This window comes from Setaria viridis, chromosome 2 (assembly GCF_005286985.2).
Source record: "Setaria viridis chromosome 2, Setaria_viridis_v4.0, whole genome shotgun sequence".
NCBI lineage: Eukaryota > Viridiplantae > Streptophyta > Magnoliopsida > Poales > Poaceae > Setaria > Setaria viridis.
This window is the reverse complement of record NC_048264.2, coordinates 1,239,462-1,267,285: the sequence shown is the minus strand read 5'-3', so window position 1 is coordinate 1,267,285 and position 27,824 is coordinate 1,239,462. Positions and strand designations below refer to the sequence as shown.

The 27,824-nt window shown below is 46.8% G+C and overlaps 3 protein-coding genes across 3 annotated transcripts; 1 reads left to right on the top strand and 2 right to left on the bottom strand.

The window, feature by feature from the left end:
• Positions 1 to 1,948: 1,948 nt before the first annotated feature.
• LOC117846543 (uncharacterized) lies at positions 1,949 to 9,737 on the top strand. Its single transcript, XM_072291727.1, has 4 exons — positions 1,949 to 2,141; positions 6,999 to 8,598; positions 8,677 to 9,093; positions 9,642 to 9,737. Exons 1-4 carry the CDS (start codon positions 1,951 to 1,953, stop codon positions 9,735 to 9,737), a joined length of 2,304 nt encoding a protein of 767 aa, XP_072147828.1. The 5' UTR covers positions 1,949 to 1,950.
• Positions 9,738 to 16,873: 7,136 nt separating this feature from the next.
• Positions 16,874 to 19,549, bottom strand: LOC117846542 (L-ascorbate oxidase homolog). The gene is made up of 4 exons (XM_034727750.2): positions 19,076 to 19,549; positions 17,664 to 18,862; positions 17,472 to 17,550; positions 16,874 to 17,367 (listed from the first exon to the last, which is right to left on the bottom strand). Exons 1-4 carry the CDS (start codon positions 19,205 to 19,207, stop codon positions 17,164 to 17,166), a joined length of 1,614 nt encoding a protein of 537 aa, XP_034583641.1. The 5' UTR covers positions 19,208 to 19,549; the 3' UTR covers positions 16,874 to 17,163.
• Positions 19,550 to 25,447: 5,898 nt separating this feature from the next.
• LOC117846260 (transcription factor NIGTH1) lies at positions 25,448 to 27,474 on the bottom strand. The gene is made up of 5 exons (XM_034727392.2): positions 27,149 to 27,474; positions 26,894 to 27,051; positions 26,393 to 26,810; positions 26,199 to 26,275; positions 25,448 to 26,084 (listed from the first exon to the last, which is right to left on the bottom strand). Exons 1-5 carry the CDS (start codon positions 27,348 to 27,350, stop codon positions 25,863 to 25,865), a joined length of 1,077 nt encoding a protein of 358 aa, XP_034583283.1. The 5' UTR covers positions 27,351 to 27,474; the 3' UTR covers positions 25,448 to 25,862.
• Between the last annotated feature and the right edge of the window lie 350 nt (positions 27,475 to 27,824).

The following is a 27,824-nucleotide window of genomic DNA, read 5'->3' as shown; positions in this document are numbered from 1 at the left end:
TCATTCATGTACAATGCAACATGATGACATATATAATGCATACATATTCAGCTCAGCATCACAGCTGACCAAGCGTGCCCATTTGCAAAGAGTCAACTCCATGTATGTCATTAAATATCATCATATTCCCTTCCATGACATTAAAAATTTAGTCTTCCCTTAAGTGCCGTGTTGCCGCTAGTTATTGCCACCTTTTTCGTGCTATTTGAGTGGTGTTTCTAGACTAAATCTTATACTAATTAACCCGCCATTTAGCACTTGAAATAATCTCATATTCGCATATGTGTTGTATTTTGTACTACATTGGAAAATGGTAGGAAATACGACATAAATGAAGGGTTTTTCTATAAGTTGGATTTGGGCTTGGACTTTGTATATTGGAAGGCCCAAACATGAACATTGAACTGCAGGCCCGCAGGAGGAGCTCAACTTTGCACGGGTCATATCTTCATCATCTGAACTTCGATTGGAGCGAATTTACAGGGAAAATTGCATGCCTCAAAAAGTTCTACAACTTTTGTATGAAGCGCTCGGGCATTAGAGGCCTGTCGGGGGTAGGCCGATCGGCCTGCCCTTTTCTGGGTCGGTTTGAGGTGCCTTTTGCCCCCACGGCATCTTCAGGCTATAAATATGCTAATTCTCCATCGGCACGCACATCCATCCACCAAAACTCGATGAAACCTAGGGCATTCACCAGTGTGAGCTGACGGCCGCCGCAAGTCTTCGGAGTTATCGAGGAGATGGCTTAGGCCAAACCCTAGCTGCCATGGCCTCCCTGTGTGGTTGTGCCATGGTGGAGTTCAGGAGTAGTAGTAGATCATCGATGGTATGTACTTGGAGGTGATGGTCTAAATACATCTATTATGTAAGCAATGTTCTTCGTATCATCCGATCTGTTAGTAACTCAATGCCTCCTTCTATGCTTTCTGTCTATCATGGATATGCTTGTTCCTAGTCTAGTTCCGGATTAGACTATCTAGCTTGCTTGGTGTAATCATTGTTATTAGATCTAGTATGTCGATCCTTCATGATAGCTAGACATGTTTATCTGTGTTCGTGCCTTTAAACTACCTGCGCTAATAGGAGGGATCGTGACGGTGTCTACCGTGTAGGGTGGGGGTTTTCGGGAGGTTGACCGAAGGTAGTAGTTTAAAGATTGTTTTGGATGATACAAGATGTGATTGGTTATTAACTAGATATGATAGACTCTTGTCAAAGCACCAATGAAGCTTGCTTAATTAATTAGCACATTAGTCCTATTCATAGATAACAATCGAACCTCTAGCCAAGTGGTTAGAGCACTGGAGTAGAACCCAACAGGTTCGGGTTCAACTTCCTGTGGGAATGAATTAAACGGTTTTAAAATAAAAAATATAAAAAAATAGGTAGGAGCTTCCTGCTGATTTCGTTAAAAAAAACAATCCGCGGGCTGGATTATTTGTTATTACTAGTTTGTCTATCTGTTTATTATATTTGGGGAAAAAACACCGTCTTGCGTATGTCTGTATGTGTCTTTTGTTGTGTCTATTAAAAAACAATCCGCCGGCTGTTGCATTTGTTATTACTAGTTTGTCTATCTATTTATTATATTTGAAAAAAAACACCTTCTTGCGTATGTCTGTACGTGTACCGGTTGGAAACTTTCATTAAATAACATGATTTGTTAAAAACAATCCGCCGGCTGGAGTATTTGTTTATTGCATCCAAAACTTAATTTGGTTGGAAGCTATTACCACTTGTGCTCCCTCTTCATGTGCATGTTGTGACAGCATCTGCTGAACTAACGCGACCCAGAAATGGAGCGGTCAAGCTACCCATTACTCGGGCAGCATGAGCAGTGACCACACGCTGGCAAATCCCATTGCCAAAGGCAAACCAGACATCGGCCTCCTCCATTATTGCAAACGTTCGTTTAATTTCTTTCAGAGTTTTGACAAAAATTAAGGAACCATGGAAAGGCCGGAGGTGCTGATGATCAATCGCTACGTGAGGCTTCGGACCGCCACGGGGAACATTGTAAGCGCTCTGGGATTCCTGGCGTTGCTGTGGTCCACCGTCGTGCTCCTCGGAGGCTTCATCGACGATCTCCTGCTCAAGGAGTTCTGGGTCCTCACTGCACTCAGCTTCCTCATGTCATTCAGGTACTACATTAGCTTTCCTTATAAGTGAACCTGCCATTCAAATTCTTCATTTTCCTTCTATGTATGCCTGCCATTGCCGTTGCGTCCGTCAAAACTTGTGTCGCCGTTAATGTCAAATTTTCACTCTAATGGCCCCTCGGTCGACTGATCGATGAGAGACAGATAGATCACCAAAACCCCATATGCAAGTGAGAGACTGAGAGACCAGAGAGGAAGGGAGAGAAGACGGCCTGAGCAGGATAGCGAGGTGGTGTCAGCGGAACGGCACTAGTGGACCTCAAAAGTCAAAATCGAGCGCCAATAAAAATAGAGTACCTGTGCACGAATTTGGCCGCGGCGGATCATGAAATCGAGAGCCGGCGGGCAAACTTGGCGCCAGCTTCACTCGAAATCAAGTATACGTTCGCAATCTTAAAAAATCGAACGGCTCCACATATATTGCAATAGTTAAGCGTACATGTTGCAACTATTGTTTCTATATGTTTCATAGTGAATGTTGCATGAAACATAGTGTTCACGTTGTGGCGAGAATTTTATATCCCAGAGTCGAACAATGTAGTCATTTTTACATATTATTTTTTCATGTTACAAACTGTGATAGCTGATATTGCACTTGGTAATTTTTATTGTTACGTCAAAGCATCCGATGGAAAATTTCAAATCAAACCTGCACTAACAGCACCGAAACGAGTGCCTATTTTAGAACTCAAACCGGCCAGGCCGGTTTTTGAACCCAATCACGCCTATTTTCCTAGATGTTTCCAATGTCGGATAGGCCTAGAGAGGAGTGAGTGCAAGGTGTGCCAACCTTGTGATCAGGTTCTAGAGAGAACTACCGCTGTACAAGAGGTGTGCCAGTGCCTTGGAGCCTTGGTGGCTCGCCGAAAAGTCTTCAACCCTCCAGCTTGGTATGGAGCGGCGTCGATGACCTTGTGCAGGGGACGTGGAGACCCCCTCCCTTCGTGGAGAAGCTCCTTAGTGGAGATGGTACCAAGGTGACCGAGGGACTTGGTGTGAGCCTTAGTGGCCGAGCCTTTTCGGCAAGTCAATGGGCACTTTGGCAGAGACTTGGTGAGCGGGAAGCATTACTCTTGTTTGAGTGCTTCAACAACATGGACTAGTGGTTGCTTAGTGCCTACCGATACCACGGGATAAATCATTGTGTCAATAGTTTGCTTCCCCTCATCCTAACCTCTTACGTTTCCGCATTTCATACTTGCAACTTGTGTGCCTTTACTTTCCTAGAATAGTAACTTGATAGGGTTAGCTATAGGTTGCAAAACTTGTTTTGGGATGAGGGTTTTACATTGGATCAACCATAGAATGCACTTCTAGGATAGAATGATCTAGTTTACTTATGTGCAAAGTAGTGGAAGCCATAGGTTAAATTTTTAAGTTGCCTAATTCACCCCCTCCCCCTCTTAAGCTACGAGCACTGATTCCTTACAGATTTACAAGTCCCTCCACCTGTCGACAGCTGCATAGTGTAGTATTTTTTCGTAGATGGGATCGACGGATGATTACGACTCACCTTCGAACTCTGATGCTGGTGGTCTTCCTCCGCCTTGTAATCCGATAGCAGGTGTTTCCTTGTCCTAATCACAGATTGCCCAGAAGCTCGTACAAGCCATATAAATGGGAACTTTCATCTTGAAGTCGAATCCGACTGCCTCCATCTTTATCCATGAGCCTTGGTCCTCCTGTGCTCCCGTGATAACAATCTGGCTGCGTGATTAATTCAACACGTCTTCAGATGATCATCTAGTGCAACACTGGAAATCAATTCGGTCTTGAACTTTGTCTTGCACTTGCACTCAAAAATTGTTGAGTTGAGAATGCTCAGCACGTAACAATGATCATACCGTGCTGAGTAGATTGATCTTGATAATGAGGTCCTTCAAGCTTGCCCAATGATCTCGACGATCACCCCTACCTGGCATGCCAGATGTCGGTGTTTATACCTGGCAACCTACCGAGGGGTATCCCGAGATAGTAGATTGGTTGGTGGAAGATTGCCGGACCTGGAACTTGATTGTAAAAGCGAGGACACAAGACACAGATTTATACAGGTTCGGGCTGCCAGAGTAGCGTAATACCTTACTTCATGTTTGGGGTATTGTATATTGCATCCTGCGCTTGGGTGTTGTTTGGTGTTGAGGATTTGCTCCTCTGTTGTATTTCTTTGAGGTCTTGGCCTACTTATCTAGGGACCCCTGCCCTCTTTTATATACTCCAGGTGGTGAGATTACTAGTCGGTTACAAGGAATCCTAGTAGGAGTACATGGTATGAGTCCTAGTAGGATTATATAGGAATCCTAGTAGGAGTCTGTCTTCTTCCTTGCTTGCGGGTACTGGGGATCTATCCCCGACAGGGTGTAGCTTATCAGCCCTCGAGTCCTGGAATGATTAAATAACCAATTCAAGGGTCTAGCGAGCTTTAGTCTTCACGCCAATCGTCATCTGAGTAGTTTTGCAGCGTCCAGCCCCCGAGCTTATACGCCTGATGAGCTGAAGGAGCCACGTCAAGTAGTTATTTGGCACTTAGCTCCTGTTTAGCTATTGTCACTACGTGTGAGATCTTTATCTCGTGTACGCGTACTGTCACTGCTGCTACACATCTGAGATCTTTCTCTCGTGTACGCGTCCTAACATTTAGGTATGACAGAAGATTCGAGGCTTTCACGAATTGAGACATGTTCTGCTCGAGGAGATTAGTGGCCACTAATAGGAGACAACAAAAATAAGTAGTCGACATTGCAACAAAAAGAGAGCATGATTGCATAAAGTAGTCGATGAGACTTTTCTACCTTTTAGCGAGAAGAGCGTGTGTTCGCATATAGGATTTGTGCCTTCTTAGGGTGTAGCCGCTGCAAGCCTCCAGCACTCTGTGCGCCAAACCCGTGGCCATAGCCTCCGTAATTTGATGTACCAAGCCCGTGGCGGTCGGTCAATATACCCCAGGAATAATCGGCAAAGTGTGGCTTTGGTGGCTAATTCCCATTGAGAGGCGTACACAAATAAGTACTCAGCACGTTGCCCATCATGTGGAAAACAAGCCCGAAAAAATATATGAAATAATTAAAAAAGTGACTTAGCTTGATTCGTGGACGATTATCGACGAACCCGTGGTGGTCGTCATGAAGCCGCGGCGGTTGTTGATGAAACCGACTAGTCGGAGTCGATTCCGACTAGTTGTTGATCACGTGGAACCCACCCTCGACTAGTTTGTAGTCGAGACGAGAAGTTTTAGGTAGTCACTATTGTGTCATTGAGCGCTCTTGTGAAGCTAGCGTAGTCATGCATTCTGAAGTCCCACGTGCATTTCTTGAGTACATGTAGTGAAGAGGAACAGATCTCCTAGTGGCCTTCCTGGTACGTGTACTGAAACCCTGAAAAGTAGCCTTGCACGGAGAGTAATCGAGCTGGTAGTTTCCTCGATTTGCGCACGAGCAATAGATGGAATATTGATTGGCCTTCATTGCTTTAGTATAGGATTTGGCAGCTAGAAGCAATTAGCTTAAGATGCATCGTCGGTGACTTCAACTCGAAGATGGAAAAATAATTTTGCCAGGATTTTTCCTTCTCACAGGTGTGGATCAGTAGCGGATCATCAGCCTTGAGCGACGCACAGAGCCACGGAGGATGACCAGCTATAGCAGTGCGACCAGTGCTGCAGCTTTTTGCATGTAGACAAGCCGACAACCGATGATCTCCCACAAGCTTTCCGTATCCGCTTCGAATTGGAACTCGGCGACTTGCTTCTCGTCGAGTAGATTGATTTTGAAGATGAGGTCCTTCAAGCTTGCCCGATGATCTCAACGATCACCCCAACCTGACGCGCCAGATGTCGGTGTTTTATACCCGGCAACCTATCGAGGGGTATCCCGAGGTAGTAGATTGGTTGGTGGGGAATCGTCGGACTTGGAACTTGATGATAAAAATGAGGACACAAGACACGGATTTATACAGGTTCGGGCTGCCAGTGTAGCGTAATACCCTACATCCTATTTAGGGTGTTGTATATTGCGCCATGTACTTGGGTGTTGTTTGGTATTGAGGATTTGGTCCTCTGTTGTGGTTCTGCCGATCTAGGTACCCTGCCCTCCTTTATATACTCCAGGGATCGGGATAACTAGTCGGTTACAAGGAGGAGTCCTAGTAGTATTACATGGTTTTATTTGTAGTTGGATTACAGAATCTTAGTTGGAGTCCGTCTTCTTCCTTCCTTGCGGGTAATGGGGATCTATCCCGACACTTAGCATATGGCCTTCATGTTTTTAGACAAAGTATGCATGTGAAAAAAATATTCTTGTAAACCAAAAATATATAAAGACAATGATAAAACATCGGCCATATGTTGCGTCTAAGGGAAAATTAAGTAACCTGCTTTGGTCTCGACCTTGCTAGTTTAACTGTTTGCATATCCATTGTTGTCTCTTCTTTTTGGTGTAAGATAAGTTTAAAGTAAGATGGACCAAAATGGCCTTTAAAGTTATATAACTAACCCTTAACCTACTCCCGGTAGTTGTACAGGAAGCGGCTGTGTTCATAGTCGATATTTTTGTTAAAAAGGAACTAGAGTAAATATTACCAGCAGTTCTTAACCTTGTTCCGCATTCTTATCGTGATCCCGAAACTTCCAAAATGCATAGTAACGGTTCTTGAACTATATTGTGGCTGTCCCGCTAGAGTGTCTACCTCTTCCAACTCCTAAAGAGAAAAAAAATGTCTTGTAATTAGCCATGGAGTGACTGCCGCAAGCAGCTAAGTCCCAATTCTGTGTGACACCATATCCTGAATTTTAATGGTCATATCGATGGACAAAGACAACCTTAGCTTTTCCAACATATTACGCAGGATGGCGGAAATTAGTAACAGCGAGCTCAGTAAAGGGATTTATTGGGAAGAGGATTACATCATTGATACTCTCCGGCAACAGAAATGGTTCGAGGCGCATAAGGTTGTAATCGTGCTGCGTGTGGTGCAAGTACTGAAGTGGATTTTTATCGTGTGTTTTACCTTTCTGTATGTTCTTTCGCCATTTGTGAACCTGGGGGTCGCAGTGTGGCGTCTTGTACGACGAGATTACGACGATGTGGGTGGAGATATTGGCAACAGATCAAAACTGTACGCCGCACTGGACATCTTCTATGGCCTAATTCTGTTCCAGAGTTTATTCGCCTCCTACTACATAGTCATTTTCAGTGTGAAGGGTAGATTGCAATCACGAACGGAAAAACACTGTGGGCTTGAAGAAAGGCGTAAAGAAATCGTTTCCCTCTACTATTCAGAAACAGCTAGGAAGTTCAGGAAGGACGGGGAGCTTCCTGACAATTGGAACTTGATCGCATACGGTGTAGAGAAGCTCCAGTCTGCATCTGGGGATGACGACCATCTATGGGGAGCAAGGGTGTTAGACCAGTTGTTCAGTGAGGATAAGTCTGTAAGACAAAAGCTACTGTCTTCCAGGATCTCGGTTCAGAATCTGATCGGCATGATTGGTCTGAGAGGCACAGCTGATAACGTCGAGAACAGAGAGCGTGCCGCAAGGATTGTAGCACACCTTGCCAGTGACCTCAATATAGCTCACTTCCCGGGTACACTGCAATGCATCTGTTCCCTACTTGAAAGCTGTAATAAGCAATCTTGTGAGCCACAAGCTGCTGACACAGTACTGCAGATCAAGGACCAAACTGAACATGAATCTGGAGGAGCCAGAGGGATGGTTTCTCAAGGCCTGCTGATTCTCGAGGGGCTCACACAGGGCGAAGAGAACTGTGCAGAGATAAGCAAACACCCAAGGCTGCTCTCTAAGATCACATCACCAATGAGCAGCCCTGACTTTCTCAACACTGTGCGGGAGGACACAATGGTTGTTCGAATGCTAAGCAAGTCACTCACAGCGTTAAGCAGGATACTTGCCTGCCATGGGGATGGCGCCACAAGGCTGCGCCAGGAACTTGCGAGTACCACAGAAGCTGTCAGCAATCTGATGGCTACTTTGGAGAATGACAGCGGAGCTGCCCAAGAACTGCATGGACAAGCCCTGGAGATCCTGACGGAGTTAGCCTTTGATGATTCTTTCAAAAAGCTGGAGTTTAACAAGCTTCTCAAGGCCCTGCTATGCATCTTCCTTGAGGAAGCGTCCAGCAATAATACTGTAGTTCAAGTGGAACAAGCAGACAGGGAAAATGCCACCAGACTGATGAGGGGAAAAGCAGGGGAAGCACTGGCCAGATTGCTTCGCGTTAGCACTGCAAGAGAAAGAGATGTTAATGTTGCTGATATAATTTCCAAGCAAGAGGTGATCAACCTATTGACCAAGGTAACTAGCTACCTCTGCCTATTTTTGTTTAGAACAAAAGAAAAATTGACAACAACTCTCGCTTCTTCTGCCTCTGCATCATGTTGGATCTTATTACCAATTCTCAGATGTCAGTTAATTTCTCTTAATTCTGTAGTGTACAAAAATTTCCACTAGAGATGAGTTGCATCAAAACTGCTGGTCCTATGCATTAAATTATGTTTGTTACAGGTGCTCGATCAAATATTATCTAGTAAAATGGGAACAAGTGCAGATGCAGCAGAAAATTTTGAGGAAAACCAGCCCACAGAAGAAAGAAAGTTTATGGCAGCCATGTTATCCCTCGCCGTGGTGATATGCAACGAAAATGTGATCAGTAGAGAAGATTTTGCTCGATCCACCCCAGAAGATGCAGCACTTGCGAAGAAGCTAAAAGACATACTGGAAGCAAACAAGCAATGCACGGCTGAGTCTGAGTGTTTGAGAGTAGTGAAACTTACCTGCCAGATGGTGATAGCTATGATTCAAGCCAAGCCCAGCTGCATCCAACGTTTCAATGAACATAATTTCAAGGAAGCACTGACCGAGACTTTGGGAACCATGTCGGAGGTTGATAACTGCATGCTCTTTGCTGGGAATGATGGTGAGGTGATCAAGCCAGCGAGGTCTCTCGCTTCTCTAGTGAAAGAAGCACAAGAACTCCTAAAGACAGCACAAGAACAGGGTAATTGATATCTCTGTCTGACAAAGGGGACATCGTTAAGTATATTACCTTGTTTTTATCAAAGATTTATCTTGGATTGTCTTCTGGGCTATTTGTTTGACAAAATAAAAAACCTGTATTTTTATTCTTATTCCAGAACTGGGATCTACAATTCTTGTTGACAATGTAGTCGCGTGCTATCTAAGTTTTGTATTCATTTTTTCTGTTAATATCACGGTTTGTGTGATGCTCCCATAACAGTATGCGTACTGAACTAGTTGCAACAAGTACATGTGCTATGTCTCCAAAGAAGCAAAGGCTGGAACTGTTCTTTTTTCATTATCTAAATTATATCCGTCGAACAGCTTTGCATTTGATAATTGATAAATCTATCTTTCCATGACTCTTGTTATTTCTAATTAATGTGCGAACACGATCATTGGCAGCCTGCCCTGAGATTGTGCACCTGTTTTAATCTCTGAATGTGTTTCAGGTAGCACATCCCCTGGTGAAGCAGAGACTAACTGAACTACTGAAGTCAAGCAGAGGCCATTTGTTCAGGATTCTGTACCTGACAGCAAACAAGTAGCTAACTGCTACAATAGAGTTTCCCAATGTATCGACTCCAATCTGCTGTCTCCAATTTCCCATGCGCCCTAGCACTCGCACATTGGTCTATTCTTATTTGGTAATAGATGCTTCATCCTGAGCAACAGATGGTATTTGACAATTGACAGTAAAAGAAAGAAAGAAACCAATCCGGCAAAATGCAATCGGCTGATACAAATTAGAGATGGAGAAAATTTCTAGATAGACCCATTTGAATCGTGGTTATTAATCGTGATCCAAATATTTGAATTTACCTATCGCTACTATTAATCGCGATCCGATTATTTACGGATAGACCCCTGTCATGAATGCGAGTTTTACAAAGTGCCCCTGCCTATCTCTCTTCTGTGTCGTCTCTCCCCTCACCGGTTAAACCTCCGGCCTGTCGCCACCGCCGGTCGTCCTGGATGGGATGGGAAGCGCAGAGCACCCATGCGCAGAGCTCGGCCAAAGAGAAAGGACCGGGGGCGCACGATTCGCCTCCCGAGCGGTGACCAGGGCATGAGCCGCTTGCTGGAGTTTGGAGTGAGAGCCGTCGCCCAGGAGAAAGACGAGAGCGACCGCCATCACAGGAAACGGACGTTGTGCGTTTCTAATTTTGCTGTGACCATTTTTCTCCTTTTACATATGAACGAATAACGTTGGATTACGGTTGCATTATACATAGGACTCGGAAAATCGTTTGAATCTTTCATATCTCTTGTGAAGGAAGCACAGCAACGCCTAAACCCAGCACAAGAACAGGGACACCGTTAAGTATATTATTGCCATTGGTATGCACTTGATTTTATCTCAGTTTCACACATCCACGAACTGTAGTTTCTGTTTGTTAGGCTGTTGTAGCGAACATGGTCTTATTAAGCTATAGTTTGTGATTTTGGTGATTGAGTGACAATATAGTCATTGGGACTAATGCTTTGTCTAGCATGTACCTTGTAGGTTTTCTAGGTCCCAAGAATGCAAACCAAATCATGGCAAGGTCCAAATGATGGTATTCTTGACATCCAAATTATGGTATTCGAGTATCCAAGTCATGGTATTCGAGTATCCAAGCTATGGTATTTAAGTGATCAAGCCATGATATCTAGGGTTGTTCTATGGTATTGATTATTGAAGCATCCAAATGATAGAAAAAATCTAGAGATGGTATCTTTGGTGTGAAAATAGCGGTATTCAACGTAGAAAAATTAGTACCATCGGATATTCCTATGGCCACTTTTTTAGTAGTGTCGGATCAATTGCCAGAAGAGAAGGGAAAAATCCTAGACCATTGGATGTTCCGATGCTAGGTCAAGAAAGGAGCGTCGGACAAATCATGAAAGTAAAGGTTGCATAGGGTCAATGTAATACCCTAATTTTTCATCTATTGCAGTTAATAAAAAAATAATTAGAATTTCTCTAGAATTTGCTTGAGTTCGTTTAAGGCCTTAAGGTTTCTCTGTGAATTTATTAGGCATTAAAATCTTTTTCTAAAATTGACTTGATGAACCATAGGTTTAAGTGTGTTGTATTCATACTGGTTGCATTTCTTATTCCTTGAGTGTGAAAAATTTTAAAAATGCGTTTAGATGATGATTAGGTTCCTCAGAGAATTTTCCATACTTTTCTGGAATTTATTCTCATTTTCTTGGAACTTAATCTAATTTTTGGATGGTTCTAAAAGTCTTTCCAGGAGGTCCAAGTATTTTATTTGGGTTCCTCGTGTCCCAAATCATCTCCAGGATTTTTTCTGAATTTTTCAGAGCTTTTGGAGTATTTTTCATGATTCAATTATGATTTCAGGATTTTCTGGAATTGTTTTCAAACCTGAAATTAATTCTCAAAATTAGAAAAAGAGGAAAATAAATCCGGACTCAGACTAGGGCTATAAATACTTTCCGGTGATCTTTCCAATGCCGCAAACTCCATCTCATTTCGACAACTCTAGCTCCCGCAGTTCGACACCGAACATACGTATCTGTTAAACTTCGGCGAGCAAATTCGGCGAAACTGTCAGTCCTCGACCGAAGGTGAGCACACCAACGCATTTGTCTCGTCATCCTCGATCCATTTTGCTGCTCCTGCTCGAGATTGGTGGTTGTCCCCGGCGATCCCTTGTTCTCTTTCTTTCTCTCTGTTGTTGTTCATGGTCGCCGGCCATGGCCGACAGCGCCTGTGCTCCTGCTTGCCTGGCCTTGAGCCACCCGGGCCCCATGCTGAGCTCCCATGCGCTGCGCGCCCACGCAGACCGTCGTCCTTTAGCCACCTGCCTCGCCCGCACCTATGCGCGCCCACACGCGCCGCCTACCGCCGCTCATGTGCACCCTAGTGCTAGTGCCGACCACACCACCGCAAATTAAAGCACCGCAGCCGCGCGCCCCCTTCCCCTTGGCCTGACCACCGCCGCCGGCAAGGCTCCCCGTCAGCCACACGAGTTCAATCGGACCGGATGGAGGTTGAAGAAGATGACCGTTTTGTAGCTAGGACCTCGAAGAAACCGATAATCTCACGATCCAATCCAACCTTTTAAGTTCTTACACATTTAAACCCTCAGTGTTCACAGACAAGCCCTGGAAGCTTAGTTTTCTCGCAGTTAAGCCCTTGCATCTTGTTTCGATTGTATCTTTCACGTTTTAGTTCCGTTTTGAGTGATTCTTTTGCTCACGTGTTGGTCTTAACGTGTAGATTAGTTTTGTACCACTTTTCATTACTGTTAGTGATGTTTGGTGTACTATTTCTTCTTTATGCTTTCTCTTGCATGTGCTTGTGTCATGCGTAGAGAACTTGTCGTTTGAGGAATTTTCTGAACATCAAGGCTTTGAAGAATCTGAGCAGCAGCAAGGCTTTGAGGAAGGCAAGTGTCCTTTTTCATTCCCGTTTATACCTAAATGACATGCAATTGATTCACAATATTTATTTATCGCTTGCATTAACATGATGGGTTCCTATTAAGGACGATGTCTAGTTTTTTTATCATACCTTCCAGTTGGGTTGTTTAATTAAATATCATGGTAGATGATTCTTAGTTTGCTCAAATGGGTTGGTAAATAAACAACATGGTTTTATTATTTACTCAATGTTCCTATATGTTGATTAATTACAAGACCATATCGGTTAATCGGAACATGGAGCGACCACCCAGGAAAATAGTACAACCACAAGAATTACATGGCTCTGGTCTTGGCTAACTAATGAGAGGACTCTAGTGCTGGACTGGTGATAAGAGGGGCATGACTCACGGAACCTTGTGCACTAGAACACACTGGGAAGTCTTTGTAAAGGCCTCGTAGCATCCCTATGCAATCAAACCTCAAAAGTGTGGTATTGTTCCTACTTTTGCACAACATGGTTGGGTCTAAAGTTCTCCTGAACTTTTACGCGACTTGTGGGTAAAGATGTACAATCTCTGCAAAGTGTCTAAAAACTATTATAGCAGTTGTGCTCACGGTTAAGAGCGGCCTAGACCGTCACATGATTAATTCACTTGAAGATAAAACAACTTGTATTATTTGTTATGTTCATGCTTTTGGTATATCGATGCTCTATATTAATTGTGCGATGGTATAAACTTACATTTGCTAGTAATTAGCTGTGGAATAAAACTTGACCAACTAAAAGTGCTAATTGCAGTTAACCTTGTCAGCCTTCCACCATATAAAGCCTTGCATGTCATATTTTCTTTTCTCTTGCTGAGTACGGCATGTGCTCACGCTTGTGTTCTTTTATATTGCATCTACAATATCCGGATTGCTGCTCAGATCGAGAGAACTTTGAGGATAGTTCTAGGCGAGTCCCCCAGTCAGCTGCCTATGGAGTTGTTGGGGATCCGCTGCATATACTAGAGATTTTTATCTCATTTCTGGTTACGTAATCTATGTAATTCTCTCTCTTTACGTTATAACACTATATTTGATATTTACTGAAGTCATCATATGTGTGAAATATGATCCTAGCACACATATGATAGTCATTTGATTTTTCCTTTAAAACTGGGTGTGATAGTCAAGTTGTGATCGAGGGCTCGACTTGCCTTCCTGGACTTGCTCCGGCTGCTCGAAGTCTTCAAAGCTTGACCTTCAAATTCCTCGAACTGCGGTCCTTCTATACGCCTCACACGAGCACATACAAGCAAATAAGGGAATAAAATAAGAAAACAATACACCAAACAGTAACAACAGAGAAAAAAGGTCATAAGACTAATCTATGCATTAAGACGAACTCATAGACGGAAGAATCTCTTAGAACAAACCTAAAACGCTAAAGATATGAACTAAACAAGGTGTTGGAGCTTATCAGTAAGAAAACTAAACTTCCAGGGGCTAAGCTGCGAGAAACCGATGGCTAAAACATAAATACGCATATAAACCGAAGGTTTAACGTGCAAAAGAGCAAGGCTAGGACGGTGGGCACTATTTTACAAAAGACCAGGGGTTAAAACAGAATAAAAATGATTTAGATCTAATTACTTTTGAACTGCGCTGGACCTCGGGTGCAAACACCACAAAACCTAGGGACTCTTTAGCAAAATGAACGACGTTGCATGGGGGTTGACCGTTATTGACCCGGTTCAGATCTGATCCGGACCGTCAGATCGAGATCGAGCGGTTGCGATCGTCTGTAACACGACAGGCAGCACGCGGGCAGCGGAGCAGCGGCACGCGGCGGCGGCGACTCACCTAAACTCGCTCTAAATCAAGCGACCGGGGGCGGTTTGCGACGGGATCAAGCCTTGGAGGAAGCGAAGCACACGTCGAACACATCTAGGGGGTTGTCGTGGTGGTTGGAGCAGCGATGGCGCGAGGCGGCGCATTGGCGCGTGTCTCTGGCGAGCTCGTTCGTGCGAAGGAAGACACGGGGGAGCATGGGAACTTCAAAGGCAGCCTCCTTACCTCCTTTGCGGCGCTCCGGGCTGTGTCCTTGTCGACAGAAGGGCGACAGCGGCGGAGATCAACGGCGACGGGTGACAGGCTGCGCTCGAGCTAAGCTCGAGGTGGCGGCCTTTTGTAGCCCGGGGGCGTAGCCTTGGCATGCGGGCCCAAGGTGCGTGGCGGCGCGGGAGCTGGGCCGAGACGGAGATGGGCCAGCCTGCTGGGCTGGTGCTGCGGCTGGGTCGGAAAGAGGAAGGCGGGTCGAAAGGGAGAGAAGAGAGGGAGGGGAAAAGGAAAAGGTATTCTATTGTTTAAAAATTCAAACAAATGAATTGAAACACAAATTTGAATTCAACAATCAAAAACAATGCACCGGCATGAATGCAATAATGAACTCCTATAATTCATTGATTTATTTTAAATAATTGAATTGCCTAAGAAAAAATTAAATACAACCCATTAGATACATGCATTTAGTTTCTAACAAATTTTATTAACTGCAAACTTTAATTTAGGGTGTTACACAGCGCACAGCCGTCGGCGACGAGCTCACCAGCACCAGCGTCCTCGACTTCGGGATGGTCCCCCTACGGGTTGGGCCGTGCCACGCTAGCGGTCAGGTTCCACCAGAACGACCGCGCCTGGTTGAGAGACCATTCGTACTGCCCCGGCAGCTGCGGTGGTGGCACAGGCCCGGAGCCCGGGCCGTCATTGCGCTTGGATCCCTGGACCCTTGTCGTCGTTCGCGGCGCACTGGCGATGCCGCTGCAGCATCTCCTACGGGTGATGGGCCTATGCGCGTATGGATTTGGTGGAGGGTGGGCGCGAGACGCTCAGCGGCAGGGCTACCAGAGGCGGCCGGCGGCGGCGCGAGCTCGCCAGAAAGCTATTTCCCCCACCCAGAAACTTTATAAATACCCCCTTATTTGGATCGAGACTATTAATCACGATCCTAATTTTTTCATTTACCCCTATTTTGGATCGTGACTATTAATCGCGATCCGAATATTTGTATTTAACCCCCTATATTAGATCGCGATTATTAATCGTGATCCGAATATTTGCGCATAGCCCCCTGTCGGGTGGAAATTTTGCGAGGTGCCCCTGGCTGGCCGCCTCTCTCTCGCTCTCCCCTCTCCGACGACGAATCCTCCGCCGCCGCCGCCGCCGGTCGATCCGGTCGGGAAGCGCAGAGCCCCAGCCTTCCAGATCTCCGCTGAGCCAAAGAGAAAGGAGGCCAGGAGGGGCAAGGAGATGTCATCAACGGCTCTGCCGCAAAGTATGGCGTTGAGCGGGATGCCGTACTCGTTGGAGAAGCTCTGCTCCGGCGTCCACACCCTGAGGTAGAGCTTCTGGCCAAGGTATTGCCGGTCCTAGCTCGCCAACCACAGCTTCCACATCTCCCGGTTTTCCAGTAACACCAAGATCGCCAAAAATCCATTCAGGTACACCTGATGAATCACAATTGCCAATGTTCAGTCCAGCAATGTTCAGAATTCAGAGCTTGTTTGTTCTTAAGGAATCTGCTTCCAGGTTCTAATACACTAAAACCTGAAGTTGTGTCTTGCTTTCGCGTCGACTGTGATATGAGCAGAGCAGAACAGGTGGAATGGCATATTCCCGTATTCCTTATTTCAGAACAACTGCAATGTTGCAATCCCTTGGTCTCAAAACTATTGTATGGGTAGAAAACATATTGCAATCTGGTAGTTTCCTAGTCTCCTTTCTTTAATGCCATTCAACAGGATCATTTAACCTTACAAGTTAATGCCTAGTGCCAGTGCTTAAGAATATCAAAATGCCAGCAGATCCTTGAAAAAATTATAATCCACCATCATACTATGTTTTCAACTAGTTCATGTTCTATTTTTCACTCCTGAACCTCTGAAAGTCCTTTCCACCTTCATGAGGTTTTACATTCTTGAAGCTGTTAGATTGTTGAAGCTACAACTTGTTGGCCCCTGTTGTTGAGTGGAAATTTGATTCCAGAACCTGCCGGTTTTACTTAAAAAAATGTTTTTCCCCCTACAGAATTTGGAGCAGCTTTTACAATTCAGAGACCAAGAGGTGGTGCTTCAAGTGCTTCTCAGTCGAAGAGGAAATTGGTTAGTAGGAATGGAAAATAGAATGAGCGAGCATTTGAAACTGAAACACTACAAACCACTACATTGTTCCCGCCTGAATTTAGTTTGGTTCAACATCTTGTGCCTTGAAATTTGGTTGCATAAAGCTGAAACCTGCTGACTTCTGTTGATATCACACAATCTGATAAACATCCAAACATATCTGTCATTTCTGAATCAACAATGCATTGGGGGAAAGATCATGGGACAGCTTCAGCCTGAGAGGTCCTTACCCACAGGCAAACCACAAGCAGAAATAAACTACTGACATCACCATCAAAGAATAGCAAGTTCAGATTCTGAGCTTTTGGCTACAACAAAACACTCTGTCACCTATCATCTTGATTTCATCAGCTATATAAGTAGAATGATTTATTCTACGAAACATACAGGTAGTATAGGATGAATCGACCATGTATGCTCTGCATCTTGGTCATCAGTGTGGCAAGCTGGCGGCTCTACCGCAGAGTATGGCATTGGTCGGGATGCTGTACTCGTTAGCGAAGCTCTGCTCCGGCGTCCAGACCCTGAGGTAGAGCTGCTGGCCGAGGTACTGCCGGTCCCAGATCGCCGACCTCAGGTTCCACATCCCCTGGTTGTCCAGCGATACCAGGATCGCCGACCATCCGTTCGGATACACCTGATGCCAACAAATAATTGCCAATGTTCAGTTCAGTTTCATCGGATACAGTGTTCAGGATTCAGAGCCATGTTCTTGAGCAATCTACTTCCAAGTTAAGATACCTGAACTGTATGCCTTGCTTGCGCGTCGACCAAGTTGTAGGTTTGCCGCTGCATCTCAGTCCACTGGCCATTGCCGTACCTGAAATGATCAAGTGTGAGTGAGTCTCCGTTTGCAAATGTTCTTCAGAGGTGACGAAGAGCAGGGCCAATTTCATTCATGCATACTGCGATGGCCGATGGCTAGATGCTCACCCTACAACCCAGAAGTCGTATCCGTCAAGATGCCACGACTGCATCTCGTTCTCGGTGTTCTGGAACACCACCTCCACGAACTCGTGCAGGTTGAGCCTGACGACGGGCGTCCCGGCGCGCGGCGGCGCCCCGCCGACGGGCCTCGCCGGAACGCCGTCCCAGTCCATGACGTTGGCGATGTTATAGTTGTCGGCGAGCTTGAGCGGCGTGTCGGGGACGACGAACGACACGCCGTTCACGGCGCACCGCCGCCGGCCAGCGAGCACGGCGGACGACGAGCTCGCCAGCACCAGCGTCCTCGACGTCGGGATGGTCCCGTAGTGGAAGGAGCCCTGCGGGTTGGGCCGCGCCGCGCTGGCGGTGAGGTTCCACCGGAACGACCGCGCCTGGTTGAGGGACCAGTCGAACTGCCCCGGCGGCGGCGGCGGGAGCGGGCCCGGCGCCCGGGCCGTCGCGCCGGCGTAATGCAGCGTCCCCACCGCCGTGAGGTTCGCGGCGGCGAAGCGCGTGGACACGACGACAGCGTAGTCGAGCGGCGGCTTGTCGAGCGTGACGAGGAACGCGAGCGACTGGCCGGCGTGGACGTCGAGGGAGTCGTAGGCGTTCTGCACGGGGTGGGTCCCCTCCACCTCCGCCAGCCGGAGCGAGTGGCCCTGGATCCTCACGTTGACGGAGGCCTTGAGCCCGACATTGGAGACCCGGAACAGGTACGTCCTGCCGAGGTCGCCGACGAAGGTTGCAGACTGGGCGCCGTTGATGAGGAGTCCGTCGGGCGGCGGCAGGGCGGCGGCGCCGGCGTCGAGCGCCTGGCGGAGCTGCTTGTGCCCGGCGGCGTACCAGTCCCCGACGAGGAGGGTGAAGTCGCCGGCGGGGGGTGGGTAGGGGACGGGGATGGCGGGGCGCTGGTAGACGTTGAGCGCACCGAAGCCGCCGGCAGCGCGGTGGAGGGCGAGGGAGGGGAAGTAGAAGAAGGTGCCGATCTGGTCCTTGGCCTGGAACTTGTAGGTGTAGTTGGCCCCCGGCGGGATGGCGCAGTTGGTCCCCGCCACGCCGTCCTGCCACGAGTTCTTGCGCTGCTTGATGCCGTTCCAGGTGAGGAGGAAGGGCTCGTCGAGGTTGTTGACGACGTTGACGATGAGGTTGTCGTTGGTGACGCAGTCGATGCGCGGGCCAGGGAACTGGCCGTTGATCAGGATGCCCTGCGATTGGTTGAGTTCGACAGCAACGGCAGCTCGTGAGTCGACATGCTACAGTGAAATCGAAACAGAGTAGCTCCCTCTGCATCCTGAAACTGGATTGGGGAAAAGAAGGGAACTTTTTTTTCTTGGCAGCCATCGGCATTGCAGGGACCAGGGAGTAATGGATATTGGCTGGAGCTGGAGGATGGAGACAGAGATGGCAATGTGGCATACCTGCTGGGTGGTGCCGAGCGGGGTGATGGGACCGTAGGTGACTGTCCAGGTGTAGTAGCGGTAGGGGTCGTCGGCGCCGGCGAGGGAGACGGCCACGGCGAGCAGGACCAGCAGCGCCAGGGCCGGCGCCATGGCGGCGGATCTCTAGATCTGGGGACACACGGGGCCGCAGTGAATGGCAGGGTGCGGCGGTGGTGGAGTGAGTGAAGCGGGGAGAGAGAGAGTGAGCTTTTATAGCTAGCTGGGACGGCAGCTTTCTTCTTTCTCGCGGCCGGGGTGCTCTCTGCTCTCTGCGACTTGCGCGAGGGATTAAACAAGAGCAAAGCTACGCGGGGAACACGAAGGAAAGGAGGAGCCGAGATTTAAATCGATAAAGCGGCGGGGGTCAGCACCATTCCGCGTCGAGCTGCGGCGGCGACGGAGAAAAGGCGGGGACGGGGAGGGCAGGCAGGGCCAGCCTGTCTCCGCGCCGTTCCCTCCCGCCGTGCTGCCTCGCTCTGTCTCCAGCATTCAATTCCCTTTTGTACGTGATTTATTTGATTTCCTTCTGGAAAATGTTCGTCAACTCGTGTCACAATTTCATGGCATAGTTATCAAGGTTGAGAATTTGTTAACTGCGTCTGTCGAATTTTACGGTCATGAAACTTCTCTCGCATACTATGATAAAACTCCCTCTGCTCTCTGCTCTCCCCTTCTAATAATCTTACCATGTGGTATGTTATTTAATTGTCATACTAGGCTGATTCCAGAGAGAGAGCAGAGTTTACGAGTTAAGGCCTTGTTTAGTTCCCAATTTAGGAGTAGCAAAATTAGCATTTTGCCATAAATGCGCAACTGTAGCATTTCGTTTGTATTTGTGAATTATTGTCCAAATATCAACTAATTAGGCTCAAAAGATTTGTCTCGCAAAGTACAACAAAACTGTGCAATTAATTTTTGATTTCGTCTACATTTAGTATTCTATGCATGTACCGCAAGTTTGATGTGATGGGGAATCTTCTTTTTGCATAGTGCCAAAGTTGGGAATTTGGGGTAACTAAACATGGCCTAAATTCCACTTTCAGGGTACATACATGTAAAGTTGACAGCAGACGAAACAATGGACGGAGGCTAACTACTACCGGTGCCACTTTACAGGGTACCATGACACGCGACGACAGGAGACGAGGCACAGACTTGAGAGGTTCACCCAACACGTGAATCCATTACCCATCCATCCTGGATCCTGTGCCCTAGCTGCACGGCGCGTCGTGACCTCGTCACCCATGGGGCCCGCATGTCAGCGTCATGTCAATCTTCTCCTCCATTTCTTTTTTATGAGTGGGTGATGGCATTTTCGGAAGGAACTTAGTAATGACCGTTATTATGTGCGTATGTTTACTGTTTTCAAGCAACGTCTGAACCCCGAGTAAATAGGGTTAGTGTAACTGCCTAACTAAGCCTGCCCATTCATCAAATAATAAAAGGTAGGGGAGTACGATGCCTTTCTTTTTTTTTCCAAACAGTACATATGCATACGTTCATATAAACACGTGCGCACTTAGGGCTTGAATATTTGCCAAGCCAAAATCAAGGCAATCCTAAAAAACTTGGCTACAAATTGGTTCATTGTAAAAAAAATTGGCACACCAATGTTTGTAGCCAATATTATGGCATGTCACTAGAAACTTCTTGATAGAAATAAATATTGGTTGGCATGTTTTAGCACTAAACCAAGCAAGTATTTAAATTTCTTACCACAACTTTGACATGCCCTGATTTTGGCAAACCAAGATTTTGGCTTGCCATGATTTTGGTTCGGCAACAATTGGAATCCAACAAAAGCCCTTAACTCTATGAATACACGCACATAACCCTATACCTATGAGGGACTGAGCTGTTAGATCTCGAGATTGACGAAGTCATTATTGACACCTTGCTATCGACGGGCACGTCACCTACTACTACTGAAAGAATAGTGCCGGTTAAATCCTGGAATGAATCCAGAAAAATGCGATCGCCAGTGCCAGATCAAGGACTCGAACCCCTAGTGGACAGGTTTAAAAAAAAATCTAACCTAGTTCGTCTCTTTTTTCACCCTTCACTCATTATTTTGAAAAAAGAATGCTTTGGTAACGTCCTATATAGCTCTTCATATTCAAGGCGGTCTATTTTGTAGGTATTGTGAGGTCAAATTATCATGATGAAGATTGTATTCATGTTCTCATGTTTTGTTTGCTCCTTTCCTAGGTAGTGCGACACAGTGTTCTGGAACCATGGTGCAATCCACACATATGTGGAAGTGTACCTTAGCTTGGAAGACAATGGACTCGATTGTCCAACAAACAGCATCAAAAGAAAAAGGAGAGGAAATAATTAAAGCCGGGCATAAAGGAAAAGTGTGCCGCCTTATTTAAGCTGCACGGTCCACCGTGCTAGTAAGCCCTTTTCATGGGCCTAACACGTAATCTAAGGAGTGAACAAACGGTTTTTCGTTATATGTACTGGTTGCATCGTGTAAGCCTTTTATTATTTCTTCCATTCTTCTTCGTAAAGAAGAGATTACTGATAAATGCTGAACTGTTCTTCCCACAGCAGCACCCCATTTTGTGCAAAAATAGTGAAACACAGATTAAAAGTCTAGACTTGAACACCGTATCATACGCCCCATTTTGTGCAAAAATAGTGAAACCGGATGGGGCCACCGTGTTCGATCGAGCTAGGGCAGGTTGGGCCACTAGATTTGAGGGCGTCTCGTCGTCAACAGTAATGATTAATTTTGATTTTAGGGCTTCTTTGACAAAAGGAAATACTAAGTAATACACATTGCGCAACACCTTAGACTATTCTTTTTCTTTTGGCCTTCATAACAAGGATTATTCAATAGGAACAAAAGTATTTGTGCATCGAACAAAGGAGAAAGAACAAAAAAAATCGTACACTTAAAACAGGTCATGAGAATAAAAGTTAGTACACTTGTTCCGTTGACAAAAATTTATACAACCGAAACAAGGTTGTTTAGGTGGAGCAACATTTTTTTATGAGAGAGTAAAACTTTCTACGAGAGGGATAAAACCGGGTTCTGGCGGAACACAATGAATTAGCATGAACTTTGGATCTCTATACGTATATACATATGCTTAACTTTACTATTATGTTTTCATCTTTTTTTTTGTTTTGAGCTAAATGCTAGTAACTTTGTGAGGGATTGGATGATTGAAACCAAGCTGAGGAGGAGAGGGGGCTAGTAGTCTAGTAGGGGCCAATGCCCCCCACCCCAACTTTGAGGCCCAAACACGAGAAAAGAGATTTTAGACACTTATATTATATATACGTACTCTTGTGTATTCTTGTGTATTTAATAATATAGCGTAGAATTACTCTAAATACTTCTTGATAACATGAACAGTAATGTCTATTCCAGGAGTGTTCCTGAATGCAATTATGTACGATGGATAGGTATTGACGGAAGATGTGTGCCTGACGGCATGAAACCGGTGGCTCACCAGTTCATGAGCTCGTAGTGGTCGTGGTCAGGCTGCACATGGTCTCACTCAGCAGGCAAACATTTGCATGTGGCTAATCCGGTGGACAGTACTAGTGTTTTATAGTTTATCATTACTAATTTACTACTGCTAGGATCAGTAAGTATTGTTAATAATGTGCTACTTGCAGGCAGCACAAATATACCGGTGCAGTATATTTGTAGGGGCATAACACTATGCAGTGGATTAAACTAAGGTACTGCTGCACAATGAACGGTGAAGGGTAAATACAGATAAAATACTCTACTTAAACTTCCTTGGTAAAAAAGAATACTACTCTACTTGCATTGAACAGTTAGTTCCTTGCTGTGGGCACTGGGTAGTAGGTAGCAGGAGCAACTTTAATCTGTTGACTAAACCATGTGGGCGCTGAGCCGTGTCGGCCGGCCGGGGATCCCAATCCAATGTTCTCAGGTCTCAAGATCCACCGCTGTACTGTATGTCACGCACGCTTCCAGGAGCTGCTGCATGCCCTTTTTCATTTGGGTGGTTCAGGAAATGCCGCGTGGGCCGTCGGCGATCCCTTTTTCCTTCAGGAAACATGCGCCGAAATGGAAACGCGCAGGGAGTAGTGTAGGGTAGGCAGACTTGGCTGTGCATCCCTATTTTGCGTGTGGCCATGCATACTGCCTAATGATCGATCAGACGTGGGTTAGGGTGCATTCATGATTACGCATGCATCCTCTCCCGACAAACAGTCGGCCCATTCGCTTCAACTTATCAGCCGGCTTATCAGTTACCAAATAGTGTTTTCCTCTCACAACAAATCAGACGTTTTAGCTTTTCAACCGGCTTACCATTCCAGCCGAACAGACTATTGGGGTGTTTGGATACGAGGTGTTAAACTTTAACAGTGTCACATCGGATGTTCGGATGGTAATTAAGAGAACTAAGCATGAGCTAATTATAAAACTAATTGCAGAACCCTGTGCTAATTCGCGAGACAAATCTATTAAGCCTAATTAATCCATCATTAGCAAATGGTTACTGTAGCACCACATTATCAAATTATGAACTAATTAGGTCGTCTCGCGAATTACACTCCATCTGTGCAATTAGTTTTATAATTAGCCTATATTTAATACTCCTAATTAGCATCCAAACATCCGATGTGACGGGTGTTAAACTTTAACACGTGATTGCCAAACAGGCCCTATGTATATCCGTTGCTACGTGCCTTTACCTTGAGTAGGCTCCCATTTGAACCCAAAGCGTCTCTTTCGTGTCTGCACCGTCATCTCATACTCTCATCAGCACGTTGCCAAGCTGACAGCGAGCGAGCAAGCAAGCTACAGAACAATGGATGCCTCTGGGCTCTGGCCTGGCATGTTTGTTCGGGCCAGGCAGGCAGCCTGTAACAGCTACGTATATGGGCCTGAGTCGTACGTGGGCCAGCTTTTCACAGGCCAGTCAGCAAAGGATTCCAATCTCAGCCCGTGAAAAAGAAACAACAAGTCAGCCCGCCGTCCTCTCTGCACATCTTTCTTCCAAAAAAAAAACAAGAAGAAAAAGGAAGCAGAAGGAAAGGAATATTCAGAGCACCCGTCTGATCGTTAGGAATATTCACAGGCCAGAGAGAGCGACAGCAACCAAATGCGACGAATATTCAGAATATCTTTCTGAAAAGAAAAGAAACGGAATATCCACCGTTCATCGGATCCAACCACCACCCATTCCCCACTGCACTGGGGCCCTCCCTCTCCTGCTGCCGATTCCATCCATCGTCTCTGTCGCTTGGTTAGAACAACAAGCCAAGTGTAAACACTTTGTGAAATGAAAAAAAGTTAAATCCTGGATGAATCAACAGCCGGTCCTGAATCCTTTTTAAACTGCAAGAATTGTCTCTGCTCCTCTTTGATTTTGCGCCAAGGCCGACCAAGAACAGGTATGCAAGTTTGGAAAAAACACACGCAGTCAGCAGCGACTAATCTCTGTCTCAAGGAACCTATGATTTGTTTTTATTTTTATTTTTATTTTTGAATACTGAAGCTATGATTGGGGAGGAACGCTGAGCAGGTCAAGGCGAGCAGCATGTTGAACCGAGAAGAAAACGCATGCGGCGTGCGGGCCTCTGCAGCTAGAATATACTCTGCTAGTCAGCTCAGCCTCAGCTGTGGATAAGAGCAAGCCAGGACAGGACAGGACCGGACCCCCAGCGATTACATTAGCTAATGACACCACTTGCCTGACCGGCCACGACAGCGACGGCTGCGATTGTTAATCGCCGGAGAGCCCCGGCGGCATGCAACCGCCATTGCATGCAGCTTCTTCTTCAGCACCACCGCGACGGCGACGATGAAGAGAAGGGATTCTTGGCGTGCCGACGCCTGGTCTTCCGGCGAGCAACGGATCAGTTTCTTGGTGCCGGCTGGGGTTGCAACAAACTCTGCTGGATGACGGTTGGGGAAGAAGGGCTTCTTCTTCTTCTTCTTACTAATTCCTCCTACTTGTTATTGGGGTGTGTCATTCTTTCTTTGCCTGACAAGGGAGGTGAGTGTGTTCAGCTCAACAGATGAGCTTGAGTCTGTTGCAGATAACAACAGCTTCTTGAATCTTGATGATGGGGAACAGCCTGCCCTGTTGGTTGGTTACTTGGTTCATCAGGATGCCAGCAAGTACCACACCTCCATCAAGTTCCAAGAAAAAAGGACAGCATCCAAAGTCTCCATTCAATGCTGGAATATATCACCAAGATCTTTTTCCTTTTTTCCTGACATCTCTGAATGGGCCCTGCTGAATGATAAGTATGCATCTGGAAACCACATTATACAAAAGTAATAAAACCCGAAAAAGAACATACAAGAACAACCAGAAATTGGGCACATGCATGTTCTTGCAACAATTCATCTTTAACAACTGTTCGTTCATTCCATGAACAACAGCAAAAACATTTTATTCAACAGAAAGATGAGAAGATGGTATAATCGACAAACGGATTCTATAGGTAGGTAAAACTCTTCTCGGGGCGAAAATTGTAGCTCTGCCCGGAACATGGATTAACAAGCCGCAAAACTGTAACTAGTATCATCTCTTTGCCGATGTACAAACCCGACCCGACGCACCATCATCAGTTTCATCTCGAGCGCTCAAGGCCCGACGATCTCCCCTGTATTTGTTGTATACAGATAAACTACACTACAGTCTCCCCATGGCTCCCTCCTGAAGCTGCAATTGGCGGCATCGCCATCCGCCAAAGTCTATCTCTGAACACTTCCTTTGCGAACCGTCTATCTCTGAACACTGATGATGCAACTGCCTATTCATCATTTCCAGCCATAGCTCTCGGACCGGCCATCTTCCTCCTCGCAGCTGACGGTGGCCGCTGATGAGACGGCGAGGCCTGAGGTTGAGAAGTGGAGAGGACCCTGGGGAGATCCAGACTGTGAGCTGCTTTGCTCCTGGGGGATCCACAGACCTCCCACAAGCACAATTGGCTGGCTTACAACGGCGGATCCAGGCGCCCTTCGGTTGTGCAGCCGGTATTTCTGAACAATCAACATCACAGAATCCAAGTTAGTATAGTATCCTCACAAATCACAGCAGCAAGAATTGAGTGAATGTTCTTCAGGTGGACTGAAAGGTTGTGATGAATTGCTCACCTGAAGATGGCTTTTCACCTCATCGTTTGTCAGACCATCCACCTTCATCAGCTCCCTGATTTGCTTCGGAGTGGCAACTGCAGTCATGCCATGGAAATGGAATTCATTAATTTCATGTTTGCGCTTGCTTCTATCACAAGGAATTAGGAAACGTAGCCCACAAAAATCGCAACAATCTTGTGAAAAACGCTCACCTTGGGGCCCACCGAGTTGGTTCAAGGCTGCCACGAACTGGCGGTGAAGGTCCGGCGACCATGTGCGCCTGGCCTTCCTCGCTTGCTGCTGCTGCTGCTGAGCTGTCTGCTGCGGTTGAGGCTGGAGGGTCAGAGAAGGCGCAGACGGCGCCATGGCGACCGCCCTCGCCGCTGCCTGCGCGAACCCCACGACCTGGCGGCGGCTCTCCTCGGCGGCGCCGGCGGGAGCCGGAGCGCTCTTGATCGCCGGCGGCGACAGCAGGGACAGATCCGGCATCCCAGCGTCCGCGGCCTTGTCGTCCACTCTCAGGCACAGCGGCGCGAACGCCGGCGCGCCGGAGCCCACGGCCTTGAACGGCACGAAAGCGCCGCCGCCGCCAGACTTGGCCTCCGGCGAGCTCCTCCCCTTGTCTTGCTTCTGCGATCGCAAAGCTCCGAGTTCTAGGCCACCGGCGCGCCAAGAATTCACGAATCGACGATGAGCAAGCACCCAGATCGTACCTCTGATTCCGAATCATCCTCCCGGCCGGAATCGCCGGTCCAGAGCTGCGCCGTGCTCATCCACTTGCTCTTGTCCCCGGCGGCGCCGTCCTCCTCCGCCGCGGCCTTGCGATCGCTCCTCGCCTTCTTCCCCGCCTCCGCCTTCATGACATCAATCACTGCGCACACGCCGCCGCGTAAATAAAACCGCCCCCAAATAGGAAAGGCACACGAACAAAAAAAAATCATGGAAAAAGAAAGAAAAGATTTGCTCACCTTCGGCGAGGAGGCGCGCGCAGAGCGGGAGCTCGCGCCGGAACATCTCGATCTTGCCCCGCTCCTCCTCGAGGCGGCGGATGCAGGCGTCCACGTCGGACGCCGGCGCGTCCCTGGCCTGCCTGACGGCCTTGGAGGCGAAGTACCTCAGATCCAGGCTCAAATCGGAGCCCATCCCGATCTCCAAGACGTCGAGCCCCATCGGAAATGGATTGATTGGGTTGAATCTACGCTGGTGGAAGGGGGAGCTGTGATGAGGCGGATGGGAAGGGAAGGAGGGTGGGGGAAGGTGAGCTCCATTTATAGAGCCCCCAGCGGAGAAGGAAAAAACTGAAGATGGGAGTGGTAGAATCTGCGAATCCGCAAGGACGAGTTTTCACGTCCATTCGTGCATTTACATCCAAGCCCTTTATCTTTGTGTATTTTTCACTTAGATTTATGTATCTACTCCTATTGGTGTAAATGATAAAGATTTGGCCAAGATTTTGTAGAGAAGCCTCATGCCTCTAGCCTATTTAGATTGGTCACATCTTTTGTAAATTTAGAGTGTTATTCACTTTAAAGAGTTACTTAAAATTCTGAACTATGTACTGGGGTCTAACTTTTGGAAGGTATCATTTTTGCATAAATTCTGTAAAAGGCCGTTCCATTTTACACACCACAGAATAAGCATTGG

What these genes read in the sequence shown, in the direction of transcription:
- LOC117846543 (XM_072291727.1), top strand. Translation starts at nt 1,951, where the DNA reads ATGGAAAGGCCGGAGGTGCTGATGATCAATCGCTACGTGAGGCTTCGG. An exon ending in AGCTTCCTCATGTCATTCAG is followed by an intron (nt 2,142 to 6,998) that starts GTACTACATTAG and finishes CATATTACGCAG; the next exon opens with GATGGCGGAAATTAGTAACA. An exon ending in AGTTAATTTCTCTTAATTCT is followed by an intron (nt 8,599 to 8,676) that starts GTAGTGTACAAA and finishes TGTTTGTTACAG; the next exon opens with GTGCTCGATCAAATATTATC.
- LOC117846260 (XM_034727392.2), bottom strand. Translation starts at nt 27,350, where the DNA reads ATGGGGCTCGACGTCTTGGAGATCGGGATGGGCTCCGATTTGAGCCTG. An exon ending in CGCGCGCCTCCTCGCCGAAG is followed by an intron (nt 27,052 to 27,148) that starts GTGAGCAAATCT and finishes GCGTGTGCGCAG; the next exon opens with TGATTGATGTCATGAAGGCG. An exon ending in AGGATGATTCGGAATCAGAG is followed by an intron (nt 26,811 to 26,893) that starts GTACGATCTGGG and finishes TTGCGATCGCAG; the next exon opens with AAGCAAGACAAGGGGAGGAG.
- LOC117846542 (XM_034727750.2), bottom strand. Translation starts at nt 19,207, where the DNA reads ATGGCGCCGGCCCTGGCGCTGCTGGTCCTGCTCGCCGTGGCCGTCTCC. An exon ending in TACGACTTCTGGGTTGTAGG is followed by an intron (nt 17,551 to 17,663) that starts GTGAGCATCTAG and finishes TGATCATTTCAG; the next exon opens with GTACGGCAATGGCCAGTGGA. An exon ending in AAGCAAGGCATACAGTTCAG is followed by an intron (nt 17,368 to 17,471) that starts GTATCTTAACTT and finishes TGTTGGCATCAG; the next exon opens with GTGTATCCGAACGGATGGTC.